This window comes from Lithobates pipiens, unplaced genomic scaffold (assembly GCF_037356315.1).
Source record: "Lithobates pipiens isolate NorthernLeopardFrog02 unplaced genomic scaffold, aLitPip1_a1.2 Scaffold_19, whole genome shotgun sequence".
NCBI classification, from domain to species: domain Eukaryota; kingdom Metazoa; phylum Chordata; class Amphibia; order Anura; family Ranidae; genus Lithobates; species Lithobates pipiens.
This window is the reverse complement of record NW_027507764.1, coordinates 145,157,531-145,182,474: the sequence shown is the minus strand read 5'-3', so window position 1 is coordinate 145,182,474 and position 24,944 is coordinate 145,157,531. Positions and strand designations below refer to the sequence as shown.

General features: G+C 42.9%; 1 protein-coding gene across 1 annotated transcript in view; it reads left to right on the top strand.

The window, feature by feature from the left end:
- HACL1 (2-hydroxyacyl-CoA lyase 1) overlaps nt 1–24,944 on the top strand; it is a 74,309-nt gene that overhangs the window by 26,160 nt on the left and 23,205 nt on the right. Inside the window, exons 4-13 of the mRNA XM_077491370.1 lie at nt 1,401–1,481; nt 5,063–5,135; nt 8,007–8,084; nt 8,647–8,741; nt 12,550–12,662; nt 13,134–13,269; nt 13,787–13,892; nt 16,436–16,519; nt 17,110–17,211; nt 20,216–20,370. Coding sequence (XP_077347496.1) covers nt 1,401–1,481; nt 5,063–5,135; nt 8,007–8,084; nt 8,647–8,741; nt 12,550–12,662; nt 13,134–13,269; nt 13,787–13,892; nt 16,436–16,519; nt 17,110–17,211; nt 20,216–20,370 — 1,023 coding nt within the window. The remainder of the gene's footprint in view (nt 1–1,400; nt 1,482–5,062; nt 5,136–8,006; nt 8,085–8,646; nt 8,742–12,549; nt 12,663–13,133; nt 13,270–13,786; nt 13,893–16,435; nt 16,520–17,109; nt 17,212–20,215; nt 20,371–24,944) is intronic.

The following is a 24,944-nucleotide window of genomic DNA, read 5'->3' as shown; positions in this document are numbered from 1 at the left end:
ATAAATGCACCTGCTCTGTGATAGTCTCTGGGTTCTGTTGAAAGCACAGAGAGCATCATGAAGACCAAGGAACACACCAGGCAGGTCCGCAATACTGTTGTGGAGAAGTTTAAAGCTGGATTTGGATACAAAAAGATTTCCAAAGCTTTAAACATCCCAAGGAGCACTGTGCAAGCGATCATTTTGAAATGGAAGGAGTATCAGACCACTGCAAATCTACCAAGACCTGGCCGTCCCTCTAAACTTTCAGCTCAGACAAAGAGAAGACTGATCAGAGATGCAGCCAAGAGGCCCATGATCACTCTGGATGAACTGCAGAGAACTACAGCTGAGGTGGGAGAGTCTGTCCATAGGACAACAGTCAGTCGTACACTGCACAAATCTGGCCTTTATGGAAGAGTGGCAAGAAGAAAGTAATTTCTCAAAGATATCCATAAAAAGTCTCGTCTAAAGTTTGCCACAAGCCACCTGGGAGACACACCAAACATGTGGAAGAAGGTGCTCTGGTCAGATGAAACCAAAATCGAACTTTTTGCCCACAATGCAAATCGATATGTTTGGCGTAAAAGCAACACAGCTCATCACCCTCAACACACCATCCCCACTGTCAAACATGGTGGTGGCAGCATCATGGTTTGGGCCTGCTTTTCTTCAGCAGGGACAGGGAAGATGGTTAAAATTGAAGGGAAGATGGATGCAGCCAAATACAGGACCATTCTGGATGAAAACCTATTGGAGTCTGCAAAAGACCTGAAACTGGGACGGAGATTTATCTTCAAACAAGACAATGATCCCAAACATACAGCAAAATCTACAAAGGAATGGTTCACAAATAAACGTATCCAGGTGTTAAAATGGCAAAGTCAAAGTCCAGACCTGAATCCAATCGAGAATCTGTGTAAAGAGCTGAAAACTGCTGTTCACAAACGTTCTCCATCCAACCTCACTGAGCTCGAGCTGTTTTGTAAGGAAGAATGGGCAAGAATTTCAGTCTCTCGATGTGCAAAACTGATAGAGACATACCCCAAGCGACTTGCAGCTGTAATCACAGCAAAAGGTGGCTCTACAAAGTATTAACGCAAGGGGGCCGAATAATTTTGCACGCCCCACTTTTCATTTTTTTTATTGGTTAAAAAAGTTTCAAAAATCCAATAGATTTCGTCCACTTCACAATTGTGTCCCACTGGTTGGTGATTCTTCACAAAAAATAAAAATGTTATATCTTTATGTTTGAAGCCTGAAATGTGGCAAAAGGTCGAAAAAGTTCAAGGGGGCCGAATACTTTCGCAAGGCACTGTATATTAGAATTTCACAGTTCCCAGTTGCTGCTAGCAGGTGAAATATTCTATCAGACTTGCACACATAATAAATAGTTGTTGGTTTTTATTTTTATTTTTCAGACCTGCCGTGTGCCTTGTGGTGTCTGGACCCGGTCTCATTAATACCCTCAGTGGGATGGCAAATTCTAATATGAACTGCTGGTAATATCACTTATCTTCTAAGAGCCAGGATATTCAGATGATTGATTGTCATAATAATGGTCATTAGAGCACATAGTTGTGATTTACTGTAGATTCTGCTTGTTGCTTTTTAAAGTCCCCCCCCCTCAGCCAAATCTTTGATCACCTGCAGTTGATAATGTAATAGGCACGCCTAATCTATGAGATTTTATGAAGATGCTCCAATAGGTATTTAAAGATTGAACATAATTCTATGGTAGCACCCATAAGGCTAAAGGCGGCTATAAAGGAGTTGAATTTAGATTCATGTATATGCAGGCTGGTTGTACTGAAGTCCATCTATTGATCAACTTCAGAACCAGTCTGGTGTGTGTGTGTGTGTGTGTGTGTGTGTGTTTTTATTTTTATTTTTTTCATGAAATTGCTGCCGACGGCTATAGCTGCCAGAAGTGATCATTGTATTCTGATGGCTGGGAAACCTCCCATTGTCAGAATATAAAAGCACAGCGGGAGGGATTCCCCCATCAACACTGATTGTGTTAAAAGGGGAAACCAGCAATTCTTTTTCCTTCAACCCATGGTTAAAGGAAAGAAAATTGCATAACATATGGCTTCTCTTAGTTCTCCCAGGCAGTTGCGGAGCGACCGTTTGTCAAACTCGCTGAATAAATTCAATAGGATTATGCAACAAGTGCATTCCAAACATGGCTACAATGGTTAGGATGCAGTAGTTCATTGGAAATGTAAAAAAAAAAAACATTTATTCCCTGTACACACGGTCGGACTTTCCGATGGAAAATGTGCGATCGTGTTGCCGAGAAAATCCGATCATGTGTGGGCTCCATCGGACTTTTTCCGTCTGAATTTCCCACACACAAAGTTTGAGAGCTGGATCTAAAATTTTGCAACAACAAAATCCGATCGTATAAATTCTGATTGTGTGTAGACAATTCCGATGGACAAAGTGCCACGCATGCTCAGGATAAATTACGTGATGAAAGCTATTGGCTACTGGCCTGTTTATAGTCTTGTCATACGTGTTTTACGTCACCGCGTTCAGAACGATTGGATTTTCCGGCAACCTTGTGCAACCGTGTATATGCTAGACAAGTTTTGGGGCAAAATCCGTCTGAAAAAAATCAGACGGATTTTGTCATCGGAAGATCCCACCGCGTGTACAGGGCATAATGCCAGTATGCCTGTAAACTGGCTCTAAACCGCCTCTGTCAAGCCATCCATTGGGCATCGCTTTTCAGAGAGGAGGTAGAGCCTGCAACCTATTTGAATATTTGAATAAGTACCAAAACTGCTTGTATATATTAAATGGTGTCTGGCTTTGCATGCATGACCTAGCCTTCAAACATTGTACAAACATGCAAATTTATATTGGGCGAATATGCATGTTTGTGCCTTTTAGAGGAGAGAGAGGCTCAGCACAGTGGGGGCACTGGCTGTTTCAGGGAAACAATAGTGATTGCCTTGGAGAATCCATCAGTTGATAAAATTAAAGACTAGAATGCTCGGCCTGGAAGAGTTGGCCAGTGTCATGGAGGAGGCCTCCAAAATTTGGCACATTCTCCCAGCCTACCATAAACAGCCAGACTGGGCAGCCTTCTCCAATATCCATAATCGATTTTACATACACAGTTCTGTACAACTGAAGTAATATAAATGAATGTGTTCTGTAAAACCACTTCCTACATATTTCCCTAAAATCTTGTGTGTAAAAGTATGAGCCAAAGAGACCTCCTACCACCTCTTTTTATCTTAACTACTGGCCTATACATTGCATCCGGAAAGTATTCACAGCGTTTCACTTTTTAAACATTTTGTTATGTTACAGCCTTATTCCAAAATGGATTAAATTCATTATTTTCCTCACAATTCTACAAACAATCCCCCACAATGACAATGTAAAAGAAGTTTGTTTGAAATCTTTGAAAACTTATTTAAAAATAAAAAAAATATCTCATGTACATACATAGCATTTGCCATGGCACTCAAAATTGAGCTCAGGTGCATCCTGTCTCCACTGATCATCCTTGAGTTATTTCTACAACTTGATTGGAGTCCACCTGTGGTATATTCAGTTGATTGGACATGATTTGGAAAGGCACACCTGTCTGTATAAGGTTCCACAATTAACAGTGCATGTCAGAGCACAAACCAAGCCATGAAATCCAAGGAATTGTCTGTAGACCTCCGAGACAGGATTGTATCAAGGCACAGATCTGGGGAAGGGTACAGAAAAATCTCTGCAGCATTGAAGATCCCAATGAGCACAATGGCCTCCATCATCCATAAATGGAAGGGGTTTTGAACCACCTGGACTCTTCCTAGAGCAGCCTGCCCAACCAAACTGAGCGATCGGGGAGAAAGGCCTTAGTGGGGGAGGTGACCAAGAACCTGGTGGTTACTCTGACAGAGCTCCAGCATTTCTCTGTGGAGAGAGGAGAACCTTCCAGAAGAACAACCATCTCTGCAGCACTCCAACAATCAGGCCTGTATGGCAGAGTGGCCAGATGGAAGCCACTCCTCAGTAAAAGGCACACGACAGCCCGCCTGGAGTTTGCCAAAAGACACCTGAAGGACTCTCAGATGATGAGAAACAAAATTCTCTGGTCTGATGAAACAAAGATTGAACTTTGGCCTGAATGGCAAGCGTCATGTCTGGAGGAAACTAGGCACTGCTCATCAGCTGGCCAATACCATCCCTCAGTGAAGCATGGTGGTGGCAGCATCATGTTGTGGGGATGGTTTTTCAGCGCCAGGAATTGGGAGACTAGACAGGATCGAGGGAAAGATCAATGCAGCAATGTACAGAAACAACCTTGATGAAAACCTGCTCCAGATCGCTCTGGGCCTCAGACTGAGGCAAAGGTTTATCTTCCAACAGGACAACGGCCCTAAACACACAGCCACGATAACAAAGGAGTGGCTGCAGGACAACTCTGTAAATGTCTTTGAGTGGCCCAGCCAGAGCCTAGACTTGAACACAATTGAACATCTCTGGAGTGATCTGAAAATGGCTGTGCACCGACAATCCCCATACAACCCGATGGAGCTTGAGAGGTCCTGTAAAGAAGAATGGGAGAAACTTCCCAAAAATATATGTACCAAACTTGTAGCATCATGCTCAAAAAGACTTGAGGCTGTAATTGGTGCCAAAGGTGCTTCAAAATAGTATTGAGCAAAGGCTGTGACTACTTATGTATATGGGATTTTTTTTTATTTATTTTTTTTTGTTTTAATACATTTGCTAAGATTTCAAACAAACTTCTTTCACGTTGTCATTATAGGGTATTTTTTGTAGAATTTTGAGGAAAATAATGAGCTTAATCTGTTTGGAATAAGGCTGTAACATAACAAAATGTGTAAAAAGTGAAGCACTGTGAATACTTTCCGGATGCACCGTATAGGCTGATCACAGATAAGGCCAGACTTCATTGGTCATCTGCTCTTCAGTAGATGTTCAAGGGATAATAGATCAGCCAGTAAACTGATAAGTAGCTTTGTTGTTCATTAAGCGTGAAGAATATCATTTTATTTTTTATGAGTTTTTTTCTTTTGACTATATTCATTGTTGTATTTATTTTTGTTAGGCCTCTGATTGTCTTAGGTGGATCTTCTGATTCTAATCAAGAAACAATGGGAGCATTTCAAGAGTTTCCCCAGGTACATAGTGGGTGGTCAATCTCAGTTTGTTACATGGTTTTCAAACCAGATATATTTTGTAAAGTCAGATTTGCGCCATTCTTACTTGAAGTGGATCTGTCAAAAAGTAAATACTAGTCTCTTGCAGAAAGCGTAGCAATACTGAAAAGTGTCTTTACAGCCACCGATCAGATTTAGACCCACCATGGAAGCTTCACTGTGATTGATAATACACAATGTACAACATATACTTCAGGTTAGACTTGTAGTGACCATTCTACATACTATTGGGATTCTGACTGCAGTGAATTGCAGAGAGCCAAGATTAAAGTGTGTGTAAACCCCAACAATAAAATTCTCTTAGGCCGCGTACACACGCGGGGACTGTTCGCCCAACTTTGTCCGTCAAACAGTTTCAGCAAACAGTCCGCTCAAAATTAGCATGGACGGACATGGCCACACACGACGAACGAACAGTTTGCTGAAACCGTGCGCGATGACGTGAACGGCACGTACGACGGGACGAAAAATACGACGTCCTATACACTGCATTATAACTTTCGGCGTGTAAATCCTTTCTGAGCATGCGCGGAACTTAGTTTGACGAACAAGCCTACACACGAGGGGACTGTTCGCTGAAACAAAGTTTCAGCGGACAGTTTTTCGGAATTTCCGAAAAACCTTGTTCAGCGGACTGTTCGCTGAAACTGTCCGCTGAAAGCCCACACCCGAGCGGACTGTCCGCCGAAACACTGTTCAGCGGACAAAGTTGGGCGAACAGTCCCCGCGTGTGTACGCGGCCTTACTTGCTAACCTGATTAAGCCTAGGTTTTCACTATTACGACCTAAAAGTTGAGTGGTTTTGCCTCAATTTTTTTGCTCTGATTTTTGACATGATGTTGCTGCGACTTGAAGCAATGCCTGTGCATTCTTAACGTCTATGGACCTCAAGTTGCATCAAAATGGGACCAAAGTAGTGCAGGACTACTTTGAAGTCGCTGTGACTTGAAGTAGCACAGATATGAAGGGTACTCATTGAAAATCATGGGGTACGACTTATCATGTGACTTTTCAGTCCCAAGTCGCATGGCAAGTCACACAAGTGGAAATGTAGCCTTAACCGCTTGCCGGCCAGCCGCCGTCATTATACTGCGGCAGGACGGCACGATCCCACAAGCCGTCATAGCTATACTTTGGCTCCTTTTTTAAGTGGGATAATCTACAATTGAAAATGTTTTTGTTACTGTGTATTAGTTTGCTATATTAAACAAAAACAGTTGATCCTTCTAGAAATCCAGGGAGCTCTTATTTTATATATATATATATATATATATATATATATATATATATATATATATATATAATTTTTATTTTTGTGTGCTCTTTGCCTGTAATGCCTAACTTACATCTGTGGACTACTGACTACCCGCCCCTCCCCAGCTCCCAAAAACACACACAAGTTGTGGGACTGAGATTCTGCCATAATCACTTAAGATCGTGTATATAATGAACTTGGTGGCAGTTCAAGTACCCCAAGTGGAAGAGACTTAAAATTAACATTGCTCTTTAAGTTCCAGCATATCAAACTGGTGTTTTATGGGTTAAAGAAATAAAAGCGTTCCCAGCTGTTCTTCAGTTGATACATTACACTTACTTATGTCCCTTTTTTAGATTAATAATTCAGGAAAAAAACCTCTTTCTCTGGGGTTAAAACAAAATTTTGAGCCCCCACCCCCAAAAAAGAAATATACTCACCTCGGTGGATGCAGCATCGGAACAATGTCCCCCGCTGCCTCTTCACTGAGAACCGAGCGATCAAACACTGCAGATCTCTCAGTTCTCCCTTCTGCTTTGAGCACAGAGCAGTCACTGACTCTCTGCTCTGCCCCTCCAGCCCTCACTGGAGCGCTGAGCTGTTCAGGGGGTGGGAGCCGCTAGCTCAGTCTCCCAGCAGCTCGCTGAGAGGCTGAACCAGCTACCAGCCCAGGCTGCTGGGTGAATCCAGACGGTAAAGTCAGGAATGATCCAGTGCCTGGACTGGCTGAGTGACAGTTGAAAATGGGTCGCAGGAGTGCAGAACAAACTTCACTGCTGTGATCCATAGAAGTAAGGCCAAAAAAGCTTTGTTCATACAACTCCTTTAACCACTTGACAACCAGCAATAGTTTTAGCACCAGACCTCCTGTGTAAAACTAAAGTGGTAACCTGTAAAGGTCTTTAAAGTGTTGGCTATGGAGACTTTTAAATACGATAGTTTGGTGCCATTCAGTGAGCATGCACAGTTTTAAAGCATGACACGTCCTGTATCCATTTACTTGGCATAACACCATATTTTATATTTTACAAAAAAATTGGTATTGTATTCTGTTTTTGTGCATTAAAATTAATGTGTGTTTTTTGGTGAAAAAATTAACGTGTGACATAAAAATTGCAAAACCCATCATTTTATTTTCTAGGTCCTCTGCTCAAATAAATAAAAATATAATGTTTTGGGGGCTCTGAGTAATTTTCTAGCAAAAAATACTGATTTTAAATGTAAATAAAGAATGTCAGAATGAGGGCCAGTTTAGTCTGGTTTAGATAGTTAGGCTCGGTTCACACAGGGGGCGATGCGAGGCGACACGACTTGCCTCGCCGCGACCTCAGCGGCGACTTGCAAATGACTTCTGTATAGAAGTCAATGCAAGTCGCCCCGAGGTCGCCCAAAAGTAGTACAGGAACCTTTTTTTCTGAGTCGGAGCGACTCGAGTCGCTCCTCTTAGAACGGTTCCATTGTACAGAACGGGGGCGACTTTTCAGGTCGCGGCACGGCAAGTCGTGTCGCCTCGTGTCGCCCCCTGTGTGAACCGGCCCTTAAGGTAAGTATCTAAAATCTTTTATTTTGTATTTTAGGTGGAAACCTGTCGACTGTACAGTAAATTCTCTGCCAGACCCAGCAGCTTGGAAGCGATACCCATTGTTATTGAGAAGGTAAATTCTATCGGAATGTCTTGTATTATGTCTTGTATTAGGCCTGCTGCACACATGAGTAAAAATTAAAAAAACTAATTTAAAAGTGTTTTTTTGTTTACAGATCTGAATGCAGGTACATGCACACAGGAACACCAACCTGCACTATATTCTGATCCATAACCCAAAATAAAAAAAAAATCAGCATTTGAGGGCATACGTTTTAAGCACTTATGAGTGTAAACGCATGTATACATTGGTATTGAAAAAAAGCAGAACTATATAGAACTACAATTTTACACATTTTAAAAAAGTATCTAAAGGCAAGCATTTTACTGATCATTTATACTGGAAGTTTGTTCTGGAAACACCTTCACCCCTCTGTGATCAGTAACATTTTTATAGTCATGTGCATGTAGACTTAGTTAAATGATGGGGCAGTTTGTTTATACTTTGAACTGGTATGCTGTTCAGTGTAATTTGTATGTGATCCTGATTTGGGCTTCTCTATTGTACACAATCCATTGTGAGGGTTTATTGTAAGTATGTTTTTAAACAATCCTCCTTTTTTTTTTTTTTTCAGGCTGTAAGAACAAGTATGTATGGCCGCCCTGGTTCTTGCTATGTGGACATTCCTGGAGACTTTGTAAACAAGTTGGTTGATAGTAGTGAAGTCAGGCAAGTCAATACCTCCATAAAGGTTGGGGGTGCTATGTAATTACAAAAGTTTAGGATTTCCTAAATTTGTTGTCCGGGTAATAGTGCTGATTTGTAATCATGCTGTTTACAATTTCGAACAGAGCCTTGTGGGTTGTGTATATCATCTATTCACAATGTGGCACCCGTATCTTTGTCTGTACCTGCCAGTGCTGACACTTGAGTCTCTCCTTAGGCTGGGCTTAAATGGTTTAAGGTTTTTTTTCATTCAACCAGTGTGTTGAACGAAAAAGGCTGTCCCGATTTCTAGGTGGATGGGGGAATTGACTTCTGTTCAACCACAGTCAGGGCCGCCGATAGGGGGTACCACTGGCCCTCCTGTAGGGGGCAAGGGAAAGCAGGGGGATTAATATGGCAGGCCAATTACAGAACAATGTCTGTAATTTCCCCTCTGCATGGATCCCCCTTTCTGTTCTGCTGACATTTGATTCCCCCTGTGTGTGCGCGCGTGTGCCCCTCTTCGCTTGAGCCTTTAGGTGCCGACTTGCCGGCCATAGGGGAGGGGAAGAGTGCTAGGAGCAGAGGGGTGAGACCTGTGGAGGGGGAGGGTATTTTAGGTGCAGAGGGGTGAGAGTTGGGGGGGGGGGATGCTAGGTGCATCCCCATATAGTGACATGGGTTGCCTGCACACATCAATAGCCAACATAAAAAAAAAAAATGATTCGCAACTGCACAGGACATGGCATCTATATGAATCAACCCCAAGATCTCATCTACACACAGAACTTAATTTATTTAATGAATGCATTTTTAACTTTTAAGGTGTATGTTATGTTTGTGTCCGCTAATAATGATTTTTGATATTTTCGGGGCTGCTGCCATGCAGGCTGTACGGACCCCCGTGCTTTCTAACAGCAGTCCTGACCACAGTGGCCATACCCAGATTGAAATGTGTCCCTGTTGAACTGGCCAAATTTCATTCCATGTATGGCCAGTTCAAGTCTTTTTTGTATTAATAAAATTTCTTCTTCTTCTTCTTCCTCTTCTTCCTCCTCTTCCTCCTCTTCCTCCTCTTCCTCCTCTTCCCCCTCTTCCTCTTCTTCCTCCTCTTCTTCCTCTTCTTCCTCCTCTTCTTCCTCCTCTTCTTCCTCCTCTTCTTCCTCCTCTTCTTCCTCCTCTTCTTCCTCCTCTTCTTCCTCTTCTTCTTCCTCTTCTTCCTCTTCTTCCTTATTTATTTTAATTTATTTAGTTTTGTTTTTTAGTATTCTTTTTAACAAAACATGGAACAAAAAAAAGTCCCTCTTCTCTAAACTTCTCTTCTAGTCCCTTTTTGAAATGGATCCGCTCTTGCCGCTCCTGCCTGCGCTTAGAAGTGCAGTGTTGGGTCATAACAGTGCTCTGGCCAAATAGATCAACACAGTCCACAGTACAGAACACTTATAGTCTGACTTAAAGTGGAACTTCGCCCTAAAAGGGAATTTCTGCTTTATGTTCTTTTCCTATAACACTCTTTTAATCAGTGTCCAAAATGGATTACAGTCATTATTTTCCTAAAAATTTTACAAACAATACCCCATAATGACGACATGAAAGAAGTTTGTTTGAAATCTTTGCAAATTTATTAAAAATTAAAAGTTAAAAACAACATGTACATAAGTATTCACAGCCTTTGCCATGACACTCAGAATTGAGCTCCGGTACATGCTGTTTCCACTGATCATCCTTGAGATGTTTCTGCAACTTGATAGGAGTCCACCAGTGCTCTTTGTACAAACATGCAAATTTATATTGGGCAAATGTGCATGTTTGTGCCTTTAGAGGAGAGTGGGGGCACTGGCTGTTTCAGGGAATCCATCAGTTGATCAAATTAAAGACCAGCATGCTCGGCCTGGAAGAGTTGGCCAGTGTCATGGGCGAGGCCTCCAAAATTTTGGCACATTCTCCCAGCCTACCATAAACGGGCAGACTGGGCAGCCTTCTCCAATATCCATAATCAATTTTACATGCACAGTTCTGTACAACTGAATATAAATGAATGTATTCTGTAAAACCACTTCCTACAAATTTCCCTAAAATCTTGTGTGTAAAAGAAGTAAGAGCGAAAGAGACCTCCTACCACCTCCTGTTATCTTAGTTACTGGCCTATACATTGCACCTGGAAAGTATTCACAGCACTTCACTTTTTAAACATTTTGTTATGTTACAGCCTTATTCAAAAAATTCTACAGATGATACCCCACAATGACAATGTGAAAGAAGTTTGTTTTGAAGTCTTTGCAAATTTATTAAAAATAAAAAACAAAAAATATCTCGTGTACATATTCATAGCATTTGCCATGGCACTCAAAATTGAGCTCAGGTGCATCCGGTTTCCACAAATCATCCTTGAGCTATTTCTAGAACTTGATTGGAGTCCATCTGTGGTGTATATATAGTTGATTTGGAAAGGCACACCTGTCTGTATAAGGTCCCACGGTTAACAGTGCATGTCGGAGCACAAACTAAGCCATGAAATCCAAGTAATTGTCTGTAGACCTCCAAGACAGGATTGTATCAAAGCATAGATCTGGGGAAGGGTACAGGAAAATGTCTGCAGCATTGAAGATGCCAATGAACACAATGGCCTCCATCATCCATAAATGGAAGAGGATTGGAGTCCACCTGTGGTATATTCAGTTGATTGGACATGATTTGGAAAGGCATATCTGTCTATATAAGGTCCCACAGTTAACAGTGCATGTTAGAGCACAAACCAAACTCTGGCAGAGCTCCAGCATTTCTCTGTGGCGAGGGGAGAACCTTCCAGAAGAACAACCATCTCTCCAGCACTCTACCAATCAGACCTGTATGGTAGAGTGGGTCCTCAGTAAAAGGCACATGACGGCCTGCCTGGAGTTTGCCAAAAGACACCTGAAGGACTCTCAGCCAATGAGAAACAAAATTCTTTGATCTGATGAAACAAAGAATGAACTCATTAGCCTGAATGGCAAGCGTCATGTCTGGAGGAAACCAGGCACCACTCATCACCTGACCAATACCATCCCTATAGTGAAGCATGGTGGTGGCAGCATTTTGTGGGGATGTTTTTCAGCAGCAGTACCTGGGAGAATAGTCAGTATCGAGAGACAGATGAATACAGCAATATGCAGAGACATCCTTGATGAAAACCTGCTCCAGAGTGCTCTGGACCTCGGACTGGGGCAAGGGTTCATCTTCCAACAGGACAACGACCCTAAGCACACAGCCAAGATAACAAAGGAGTGGCTACTGGACAACTTTGTGAATGTCCTTGAGTGGCCCAGCCAGAGCCCAGACTTGAACCTGTTTGAACATCTCTGGAGTGATCTGAAAATGGCTGTGCACCGACGCTCCCCATCCAACCTGATGGAGCTCGAGATGTCCTGTAAAGAAGAATGGGAGAAACTGCCCAAAATAGGTGTGCCAAGCTTGTAGCATCATACTCAAAAAGACTTGAGGCTTTAATTGGTGCCAAAGGTACGTTAACAAAGTATTGAGCAAAGGTTGTGAATACTTATGTACATGGGATTTTTTTTATTTTTAATACATTTGCAAAAATTTCCAACAAACTTTCATGTCATTATGGGGTACTGATTGTTTTTTAGAATTTTAGATCAAATAATGAATTTAATCCATTTTGGAATAAGACTGTAACATAACAAAATTTGGAAAAAGTGAATCGCCATGAATACTTTCCAGATGCACTGTATGTGCCACGCTGTCTATCGGCATGTACACCTCCAGTGAAGCATCCCGCACTTTTTTTTTCATGTAGTTTAAAAATAAATATTTTTTATTTGTCTTTCTCAAGGTACCCAGCTTGTTGTTTACCACGTCCCATCAGCCTGGCTGACCCATTAGAAGTACAGAAAGCAGTTACTGCACTAAAAAAAGCTCAAAAACCTCTGATTATAATAGGGAAAGGTAAGGTCTGATGATAATACTGCAAAATGCCAATTACCCAGTGATTTTTAAATGCAAATTAACTTTGCTTGTAACTAGTACACGGAGGACTTGGATTGTCCAATTGGAAGCTCCTATGACAAGCGCAATGATGCATATACTTTTATTTTCACCCAGCTCTAGTATATGCAGCACCCCATTCTACAATTTTCAGAAAGTTGTCTTTTTGTGAATAGTAACACTTTGTTTTTCTTTTCCATTTAGCAAGGGGAATGGCTAGAACCTTTGTCAGGCATTTACTGTTGTGTGTATCCTTGTATTGGAAAATTTACCCCATCATATCCTGATCCAGCTGTTGCCAGAGGTCCCTACAATTTAACTTGTGTTGGGTGACCTGAGTTTTCATATGATTGTAGCTTTCACCAATTTGAATAAATTATTATTATTATATATATATATATATAATTATTATTATTTTTATTTTTTTTTAAGGTGCTGCTTTTTCACGTGCAGAGAAAAATATACGGAGATTAGTGAATGAATGTGGGCTTCCATTTTTACCAACGCCAATGGGTAAAGGTGTTGTACCTGATGATCATCCATTTAGTGTTGCTGCTGCCAGATCCAGGTATGTTTACCGGGGAAAGTAAAGGGTTGATTTTTCCTAGCAAATAAGCAACAAATGTTTGACTCCTCAATCATTCACCTCTTTATAAATTTACCATTTAATCCCTTATGCGGCCCTTCAGCACCTGGTCCTTAGCGGAGAGAGGCTGCATATTTGCGTGAATTGCTGCCAAAACACCTGTGCTGAGAGCGCGCTGAATGGAAGCTTGAAATCTGGAGTTTTCGGGTCACATGACTCGCATGACAGACAATCACTGTGGTCACGTGGTCTTAAGCCCCGCCCTGCTTCCCGGTGTCATAAGCCTATTAAAGGGCCGGGAGGCCCCGGCCCTAAGAGGTTAAAGTGTGTTAAAAGGTGTGAAGGGGGCAAACAATGGTTACAATTTATTTCTTCCTTTACTGTTTATAACTATTTGTCTCTTCTTTTTATTGCTGCTTATAAACAAGTTTTCATGTTGCTCACTATATACAGTATTTTGATTGGTTGTTACCTGATAATGGATTTTTCTTGCCTCCAGTGCATTGCTGCATGCAGACCTTATACTGCTATTGGGTGCCAGACTGAACTGGATGTTGCACTTTGGTCTTCCACCAAGGTTTCAGCCAGATGTGAAGATCATCCAGGTAAGATGTGGTTTGTTTGGTTAGAAAAATAGAAACGCATGTTATGATGCCATAGTGATGTGATGTTTTGCATAAATGTAATGCTGTGAGAAGGACTTTTTGCAAAGTTCATACTTCTATTCAACTTCTATTATAATCTGCGAGTTTGGTGCACTTTCAGAAAGAGCACCACACCTGCAGGATATAATAGAAGTCTGTGGCTAAGTGCAGCAAACCTGAAGAAAAGATATCGGTACACTGCACTGCACCCATTAGCAGGGGGCCCAAAAGAGTAGGGGTTCATTATACATTTGCAGTTTGGGTGTGGTAAAACCCCATAGTTAAGATATATGTTTTTATCACCCCTGTCCCAACCATACCCCCTTTAGCTGCTGTGGCCAGGGGTGTACACATGTACACCTGCATCAGCAGGAGTTATATGCCCTGTAATGGTTGGTAGGTGTAGCACCTGCCAAACATGACCCATTCAAGTGAATGAGGCCACTCTACAATTGCCCTTCAACCTTGTACAGTACAGCAAACAAGGGGGTTAATGCAAGCAGCATTGTGTTGCTTTCTCACCATCGCTTTAACCTCTTGGATCCCACAGAAGCATGCAGTTGCAGAGTGCTTACAGAGTGACCCCATTTACTTAAATGTTTCACGTTTGGCAGGTGGTAGCACCCACCAAAAGCAACAGGTGACTTAATTCCTGCTGCGGCATGTGTACACCTTTTGGCTGCCACCTCAGCTGCTAAAGGGAGGTAAGAATATCACCTGATTTAAACCCATGACTGGCGTGCAATGCACGCAATTGCGACGCGGTAGTAAGGCAATTAGAGGATTAAATTGGGGTGTGAGGAGGCGACACTGGGCCCGGTGATCTTTTGACTTTTCCCATGTAGTTCAGGTAGATCTACACCTCTTTAAGGTTGCCTACCCCTTGTATACAGCAACGTTTTTTCTTTGGGAAAAAAAAAAGTGTACTGAGAAAAATATATGTAGGCTGCTATTTGTGATCTCTCCATTTGAACGTGCTAGTTACTCGATGATCACGGAGTCCCTGCCTGATACAAATTAGGAGTTCTGACTTCACTCGCATTCTTCCTACCAAATAATGAAGTTTTAGGAATTAGGGCATCCTAAACTCTTAATGTACCCATGTCTTTGAGATGCCTACACTTAAAGAGGGAGTACACTTCCCTGGTATGTTCTTACCTATAGGTACTATAAATATCTCCTAAAACGTGCAATGTTTAGGAGATATTTACTGTATACCCCGCTGATTGCATCATCTGCGCATATGCCCTGAAGGAATTGGCACCCCGGTCACAGAGCTGGAGTCCGCGGACCTGGAATGAAGATGGGCAAATATGGATGCGGCCTACAGTGAAGACAATAAGGGCTTCCTTTTGCAGTTAAGTTTCACATAATGTGCTAGTATGTGATGCATACTAGTACATTAGGCATTTACTTTGCAAGTAAGAAAAAAATTAATAGAAATGGTTTACTTCCTTCTTAACTTCCCAGTTCTGCCAAACTGTTGCAGCCATTACTTGAGTGTCACACAAGTCATGACACTTCATGGCATGGGGGTGAGGGATAGCAGAGCAGAGCTAAAAACTCTGGTTAGGATTACCTCTGTAGGTATTTAAGAAATCAGTGGGCCATTTAATTTTATTATGTAGTTTAGGTATAGAACATTATATAGAGCAGCGGCTGCCAACCAGTGGTCTGAGAAAATGTTGGTGGTCCCCATTGTGGCAGATTCATTCAGCCCAATATTTCCAGTGTTGTTCTCAATGCCTGCTGACAGCGTTGATACCCGATGCTTCCTCCTGTAGTTTTGGCTCCTGTGAACTTGAGGGGAGTCGCTGGGAGTAATGCAGAGAGCGGGAGGTGAAGAAGGAGGGGACTTCCATCGGCATTGCTGATCAGACTTTGGGAGGGAGCATGGAGCTCAGGCACTTGGCTAGCTAAGGAGGTGAGATCCAATGATGAGTCTGTGTAAGCCAGCACTGTGATACAGAATGCAGAGGGGGGGGCAGAGAGCCAAAGCATTGTGTATATACGGTAAGGCATCAGTGTGATCCAGGGGGAGGAGGGCAGAGAATCTGAGCATTGTGTTGTACAAGGCATGTAAAATTCATGTTAGTGGTACATGGGATTCAAAATTGTGTGTTTAGTGGTCCTTGAGGTCCGAAAGGTTGGCGATCACTTATATAGAGTATGCTTTTTCTCCATTCCATGATGTGCATTAAGCTTTAAACCCACATTATTTACATTTCTGTTTGTTTAAATATGCACACTTCAATAAAGACTTTGCTGGAAGAGCTTTCAAAGGTATGTATCATACACTGCAGTTGGTGCCACTATGGTAGTAAAACCCCAGTCTGACGTATTTAATATCCTGACTGCCTATCTCCCCATTCGCCACCCATAAAACTTCTGCAAAAGATTTCATGGCCTAGTTTTGTCTGAGCTGGTAATATTATAGCATTATTACTCAAATAAATTTTAATAATGATTTTTAAGCTGAAATGTTTCTCCTCTGCTCCTGACAGGTTGACATTTGCCCAGAGGAGTTTGGAAATAACATCAAACCTGCAGCAAGTCTCATGGGTGATATTAATGCAGTGACTCAGCAGGTAAGATGAGTCTGTTATGTCTGCTGTCACTTGACATTGTACATGCCTTACAGTAGAAGTTCTGCCAAACTCTAACTCTAAATCTTCTGGCAGCCACATTCTAAAGCCCCATACACACGATCAGGAATTCTTCCAGCAAAAGTCGGATGTGAGCTTTTGGTCAGAAATTCAGACTGTGTGTATGCTCCATCGGACTTTTGCTGGCAGAATTCCAGCCAGCAAAAGATTGAAAAGATTGATAGCAGGTTCTCTATTTTTTAGTCTGAAAAAGTTCAGATCGGAAATTCCATCTGTACTAAATTTGTAAGTGATGCCGACAGGACAAACTTCTCACAATGCTTCTCTAACTTTATATATTTTGTGTGCAATGGTTGTATTTTATATTAAATTACAAAGAATGCAGCAGTAGGAGTAAGACTATATGGTGGTGGAAATACAGAATCAGAAACTCAAGTGTACAAAAGATGCAAGTGGATGTTTAGCCCACCTACCCATTTCTGTTTTTGGCAGGAAAACATCAAATGTACAATATAAAGTAATATCTATAAACACTGTAAAATAGAATTTAATTTTTTTATTTATTTGTTAAGCTTCTAGATGAGTTGCTTAAAAGCTCCTGGAAGTACCCGTCCACTACAGGATGGTGGACAGACCTAAAGACGAAGATAAAAGCCAATGAAGAAAACACAAAGGTGAAAAGATGGACAGTTATAAAGTGGACTTGTATATCAGAATGTTTACAAGGAATCCGTTCATTATGAATCTGTACCATATGTTTAATGTGAATTATTTATTAGCTGCTTCTCTCACCCCCTCCCAGAAATCAAAACTTCTGTTTACTGGTTATAGCAATAGCTTAAACGGAAAGTATAATGTTTTTATACACTAAATTGCCAACAATATTGGGACACCTGCCTTTAAACGCACATGGTCTTTATTAGCACCCCAGTCTTATGCTGCGTACACACAATTGGAATTCCAGCCAGAAAAAGATAGATGAGAGCTTTTCATTGGAAAATGCGACCATGCGTATGCTCCATCGGAATTTAGCTGTCCGAATTTCCGCCAGCCAAAAATTGATAGCATGTTCAAAAATTTTCCTGACGCAAAAACTTTCTATCGGAAATTCAGATCGTGTATATGCAATTCCAACACGCCAAAAATCACGCATGCTCAGATTCAACTACGAGACGGAAGCTATTGGCTACTGGCTATTGAACTTCCTTTTTCTAGTCCAGTCGTATGTGTAGGCAAGACAGCTTGAGCGGAATTCCGTCAGAAAAACCATCAGAGCTTTTTCCGCCGAGAATTCTGATCGTGTGTACGCAGCATTAGTTTGTAGGGTCCAATATTGAGCTGGCCCACCTTTTGCAGCTTTAACAGCTTCAGCTCTTCTGGGAAGGCTGTCCACAAGATTTAGGAGTTATGGGGATGTTTGGCCATTCTTCCAGAAGCGCATTTGTGAGATGTCAGGCACTGATGTGGGTGTAAAGGCTTACTCATCCATGTCTTTATGGACCTTGCTTTGTACACTAGTCGAAATCATTTGGTGCAGGGGGGATTATGATGTGGGGTTGTTTTTCAGGGATTGGGCTTGGACTCTTAGTTCCAGTTGAAGGTAACACTTAAGGCATCAGCATACCAAGACGTTTTGGACAATTTTTTTTGCTCCCAACTTTATGGGAACAGTTTGGGGATAGCCCCTTCCTAGCCCAACATGGCTGTGCACTACTGCTCAACGCAAGGTCCATAAAGACATGGATGAGCGAGTTTGGGGTGGAGGAACTTGACTGGCCTGACCTCAACCTGATAGAGCACCTTTGGGATGAAATTGAGCGGAGAATGCGAGCCAGGCCTTTTCGTCCACATCAGTGCCTGACCCACCTCAAAAATGCGCCGCTGAAAGAATCGTCAAACATTCCCATATGCACACTCCTAAACCTTGTGGACAGCCTTCCCAGAAGAGTTGAAGCTGTTATAGCTGCAAAGGGTGGACCAACTGAACGTGAACCCTATGGACTAAGACTGGGATGCCATTAAAGACCATGTGCGTGTAAAAGCAGGTGTCCCAATACTTTTGACAATAAATAGTGTACATTGTTTTCTAGTATCGATTGACCATAAAATTGCATTTTTAGTGCTTTAAATTCACATGAATAAAACAAATTACATTTGATATATAAATGACTAAAACATTCTGTTCTCTGTCCCCGAAGATTTGTTAGCTGAAAAAAGCACATTAACATGCACTGTGTTAGGACAGCCCATTTGTTTCATCTCTGCTCAATGGTGTGCACTGGCCTTAAAGTGAAAGTTCACCTTTTCAGGAAAAATAAAAAGGTAAACAAACACCCTACACCCATCCCACTTTTTCTCCATAGGTAACGAGCGGTTAGTGCCCATGCAGCTGTTGTAGCAGTCTGGGGATTTGAAATCCCCTGGCTCTTCTCCAGATTCTTTCTGCAGGGCTTCTGGGAAGGATCAGAACAATTCTGTTTGGTCATTGCCAGCACAGAGAATCGCTCTGATGTGTTCCAAAAGCCCTGCAGAAAGAAGGGGGAACAGCGCAAGAATTTCAGTTCCCTAGACCACTACACCACTTGCAATGGGCACAAACACCCCATCACCCACAGAGCATACAGCAAGGACTGGGAGTGTGGGAATGGTGTAGGTGGTTAATTTTTTCTGAAAAGGTGAACTGACATTTTAAAAAGTAGGGAGGAATTAGATCTTGTTTCAGCTATTTATTTCTGCCTTTTTCACCGCTGGGGAGAGTTCCCCCTCATATTTTATATTCCAGGGATATTCAGTGCAATCTTCCGGTTTGCCCCTGTCGAGTGTTTACTCCTATATTTTCCTATGCAGAACCATTAGAGAGCCAGACATCTCCTCCTACCTGTGCTGGGTAGCTGTATCAACAATAAGTTGACGTGTGACTGTTTTGCTGTATTGGCCTCATACTCCCTCTCCATCTCCAGTCAATAGCAAAAGGCTGTTCATATTATCTCCAGTGCAGAAGTGTTTAAAACAGAGTTCCAATAATTTTTTGTTTATTAAGTCAGCAGCTACAAAAATTGTTTAATAAACAATAGACCTTTTAATAAACACACACTCGCTTATCACATGATCCAGCGGTGTACTCGCCCCAGCTGTGTTCTCCCTGTGTCCCTTGGCGGTGCCGGTATCGCTACTATGGGCACCCGGCTGTGACACCTTGCAGGTTCACAGCCGGGTGCCCACTGCCCATGCGTGGTCCCAAGTCTTCGAGGTCAGAAGACATTTCGGGAGGGGGGAAGAAGAGCTTTCGTTTCCGATCGCCTAAGGCAGGGATAGGGAACCTTTGCTCTCCAGCTGTTTTGAAACCACAAGTCCCATGAGACATTGCAAGACCCTAACAATCACAGGCATGACTCCTAGAGGCAAAAACACATGGAGAGCCGAGGTTCCCTACCCCTGGCGACTGGAGTGGAAGTGGAGACCTGGTTACCAATGCCCCCCCCCCCCCCCCAAAAGCTCAGTTTCACAGACAGGAGCCAGGGAGGAGGCCTTAAAGTGGAAGTTCCACTTTTGGGTGGAACTCCGCTTTAAATACTTCGTATTGAGACACCAATTCTGTGTTTTACCGCTTTTGCCATTTTGACAGTTTTACCATCTTTACTTTAGTTTCAATATGTTATTTTTATTTGGTTTCTGCAGGTTTTGACATCACAGACAACCCTTCCGATGAACTACTATACTGTTTTTCACCATGTGAAGCAAGTTTTGCCCAATGATTGCATTATTGTGAGTGAAGGAGCGAATACAATGGACATTGGCCGTACTGTGCTCCAAAACTTTCATCCACGGCACAGGTTAGTGTTTTGGACTACCTGCAGTTTTATATTTTGAAACTTTTGCTTGCCTGGGTGCCCACAGTTGTGAAATGGGTGGAATGGACAATCGGCTGTGAGAATGTTTACAGCAGCATGTAGTATAGTGAAAGCAGCGATTGGCTACATAGCACTTTTGTCCTGCAGCTCTGGGTCCTGGTTACATATCCTTTAAGTAATGCTAGCTGCAGGGGTCAAGTCCTGGGAAAAAAAGTGTGGGAACTCCCACCCAAGATCCATTCCCCCACCAAAAAAAAAAAAAAGGTACGCTTATATGCATATATACTTTACAGAAAATACAGTACAACATTTATTGTAAAGTGCCAGTTTACAAAAACAAAATAACGCGTCAAACAAAACAATCAACACAATGGGTGATGATCTTTCCCTCGCAGGGAATTTCTACCACAAATACACCCTGTTCCAAATTCTGTTACACAGCCCATTAGAAAATATCCCACAAACAGGAATAAGTATTGGCAGGGTATTGCAGAGTATTGGCAGGGTATGTATTGAAGAGTATTGGCAGGGTATTGCAGAGTATTGGCAGGGTATGTATTGAAGAGTATTGGCAGAGTATTGCAGAGTATTGGCAGGGTATTGCAGAGTATTGGCAGGGTATGTATTGAAGAGTATTGGCAGGGTATTGCAGAGTATTGGCAGGGTATGTATTGAAGAGTATTGGCAGAGTATTGCAGAGTATTGGCAGGGTATGTATTGAAGAGTATTGGCAGAGTATTGCAGAGCATCGGCAGGGTATGTATTGGCAGGGTATTGCAGAGTATTGATAGGGTATTGCAGAGTATTGGCAGGGTATGTATTGCAGAGTATTGGCAGGGTATTGCAGAGTATTGATAGGGTATGTATTGATAGGGTATTGCAGAGTATTGATAGGGTATTGCAGAGTATTGATACTGATAGGGTATTGCAGGGTATTGGCAGGGTATTGCAGAGTATTGGCAGGGTATTGCAGAGTATTGGCAGGGTATTGCAGAGTATTGGCAGGGTATTGCAGAGTATTGGCAGGGTATTGCAGAGTATTGATAGGGTATTGCAGAGTATTCGCAGAGTATTGCAGAGTATTGATACTGATAGGGTATTGCAGGGTATTGCAGAGTATTGGCAGAGTATTGGCAGGGTATTGCAGAGTATTGGCAGGGTATTGCAGAGTATTGGCAGGGTATTGCAGAGTATTGGCAGGGTATTGCAGAGTATTGGCAGGGTATTGCAGAGTATTGGCAGGGTATTGCAGAGTATTGGCAGGGTATTGCAGAGTATTGGCAGGGTATTGCAGAGTATTGATAGGGTATTGCAGAGTATTCGCAGAGTATTGCAGAGTATTGATACTGATAGGGTATTGCAGGGTATTGCAGAGTATTGGCAGAGTATTGGCAGGGTATTGCAGAGTATTGGCAGGGTATTGCAGAGTATTGGCAGGGTATTGCAGAGTATTGGCAGGGTATTGCAGAGTATTGATAGGGTATTGCAGAGTATTCGCAGAGTATTGCAGAGTATTGATGAGTATTGATGAGTATTGGCAGGGTATTGCAGAGTATTGATGAGTATTGGCAGGGTATTGCAGAGTATTGATGAGTATTGGCAGGGTATTGCAGAGTATTGATGAGTATTGGCAGGGTATTGCAGAGTGCAACTTACACACTAGTGACTAACCTGGTAGAGAAGGAGAAGTAAACTGGAAAAGTGCAGCGTGTGGCCCCAGGAGGCCAGGACTGACTGGCACTGGGTAGAGGGGAGGAGGGGGGGGGGACAGTCCGGAACTCCGGATCCAAGCAGGCGCGCAGCGTGTGTCAGCCTGCCCACTGACTCGCGCCAGTGCGTGCCCACGTGCACGGACGAAGTCATGTGACCGGTTGCTAGATGCGGAGCAGCCCCTGCCTAGCAACCAGTCACTTGGCAGCTGAGGTGCGGCGGCGAACTACGCGCTGCATAGCCTCAGCCCTCAGGCAGCTAATGGGAACGGCGTTCCCGCTGTGGGAATAGTACGGGAACGCCGTTCCCATGCGTTCCCGCAGGACTCGAGCCCTGTTGCTTGTGTGTGTTCTCCCAGCATTTGTGTGGGTTTCTCCTCTGTGTGAGATAGATAGATAGAGAGATATAGATATATTATATATATAGATATGTGTCTATAATCCTCTCTATCTCTATTCTAGCTATCTCTAATATTATAATGTCGGTAATTTTTCATCAACCCATCGGGGTTGAATTACTAAAACTGGAGAGTGCAAAATCTGGTGTAACTCTGCATAGAAACCAATCAGCTTCCAGGTTTTTTTTTTTTTTATTGTCAAAGCTTAACTGAACAAGCTGAAGTTAGAAGCCGATCGGCTACCATGCACAACTGCACCAATTTCTGAGTGCTCCAGTTTTAGTAAATCTCCCCCATTTTTTTTATGAGCATCGCAAAGGGATATTGTGGTCTTCTTTTGATGCAGAGACCAATATCATTTGCCCTTGCCCCCCCCCCCCCCCCCCTGTTCTGTGAATTATTGTAGTTTAGGAAGAGCCTGTTTACTAGCATTTACTTTGCAAAATACTGTAAAAGGTGAACCTGGTCACTTTGAATACCAAATCATGTGTTGGCAAAAAAATTATTTATTTTCAATTTCCCTCGCACATAATAATTTTACCACTATTTGCTCAAAGTGAACATATACTTTTCTAAGCCCACTGCCTCTTCTTTAGTACATTAACTTTATTATGTAATTTAATGGCAATGTGTAAATGAGAAAATTGACTAAGAGGCAGTAAGGTATTTTTTTTTTAAGTGTTTGTAAACCTCTGAAATGAAAACTGAACAGAGCATATGCCTCTATAGTGTGTACTAGCCTCAATCCAAAGCACCATGTGCGATTGCTGTTGCCTCTGACAGGTTATTTAGCTCCTCACACCCCAGCATACAGAAAGTGATTGACAGTGCCAGCTCTGCATTTTCCCTATGAGACTGTGTAAGAGGAAGTGCCCTTTCCCTCCACTCAGGTCTCTGATTTCACTTAGCTTCTCTGTGCAGTGCTCTGTGTGACATTCGATCCTGAACCCCTGCCTGCAGGAGCTGAGAAATAGCCTCTGATCTGTGTTTTTTAGAAGGCTGTAGAGAAGGGAGGGCAGCAGATAAACAGGTACAACTTATGTAGCAGAGTATTTTTTTTAATTTTCGTGTATCAAGTGAGGTCAGTCCCTTCACTGGGTATATGTAAGGGTTTACAAACAGTTTTTTAACTGGGATTGTACGTAGTAAGCATGGTAGTGCATATGTTGGGGTTAGTGATGTTATCTGGGTGATGTTGGAAAAATAAATGCCAACTAATCTTGCTGTAGCATAGTCAGAAAAATAAAATATATTTGGTGGAAATATTGGTTAGGTTAACAATATGTATTAATGTAGAAGGGTATAATTTGCTAGTTGCCAGGTCATGAAATATGTATCAAGTTTTTTTTTCTTTTTTTAAATAACAAACATGTTATACTTGCCTGCTCTGTACAGTGGTTTTGCACAGGGCAGCTCTGATCCTCTTCTTTTCAGGTCCCCCCCCCCCCCCCCCAAGCAACTCCCCTTTGAGCAGTGCCAGCAGAGTAAGCCACTTGCCTTGGAGGCGCCACTGCGTGCTTGTCCCCGAGCCGCTGCTCCATGGGTTCATAAGACACAGAACCGCAGCCTGGCCCACCCCCTCCTCATTGGCTCAATAGCTGTGATTTAACAGCCAATGGGCTCCCACTGCTATCTCAGCCAGTGAGAAAGGAGAGTCCCGGGACAGCTGAGGCTATCGTGAACATCGCTGGATCAGAGGAAGCTTAGGTAAGGATCTCTCATCTCTAGGGTTTACTGTTTATTGAATATATTTTCTATGACATTGTCTTTTTGTTTCAATATGTTTTTATTTTATTATTCAAAGTAAAAAAAAAAAAAATAAATAAAAAAAAAAAGGAAGCTTTAATACCTCTTTAACCACTTGCCGACCGCCGCACGACGATGTACGTCCATTTTTTGAAGAGGGATATCTCGGTAACGGCAGCAGCTGCTGCCACAACCGAGGTGTCCATCTCTTCAGGCGGCGGTCGGCTGTACGATAACGGTGGTCTCCGCGGCGGATTCGCCGCGAGATCACCGCTATCGGCGGCGGGAGAATGGCACCCTAAAATGGACCTCCGCTCATCGGAATCCCCCCCCCCCCTCCGGCGCCACAATCGGCACCTTTCAGGGGGGAGGGGGGTGCAGTTACCTGGATAATCCAGGTAACTGCACCCACTTCCGGGCTAGCTCTCTGCGGAACGAGCGTAGGTTACGCCCCCGTTCCGCAAGCGCCCGCCCCCTTCAGCAAGTGCCCCGCTGCCTGCTGGGAAACACACAGCTCCCAGAGGCAGCGGGGACCGTCCGGATTGCGCCGCGCGGCTCGCGCATGCGCAGTAGGGAACCAGGAAATGAAGCCGAAAGGCTCCATTTCCTGATTCCCATACCCAAGATGGCGGCGGGACCCGGCAGCCGAGCGAGCGATCGGCTTCGGGTGCCGACATCGCGGGCGCGCTGGACAGGTAAGTGT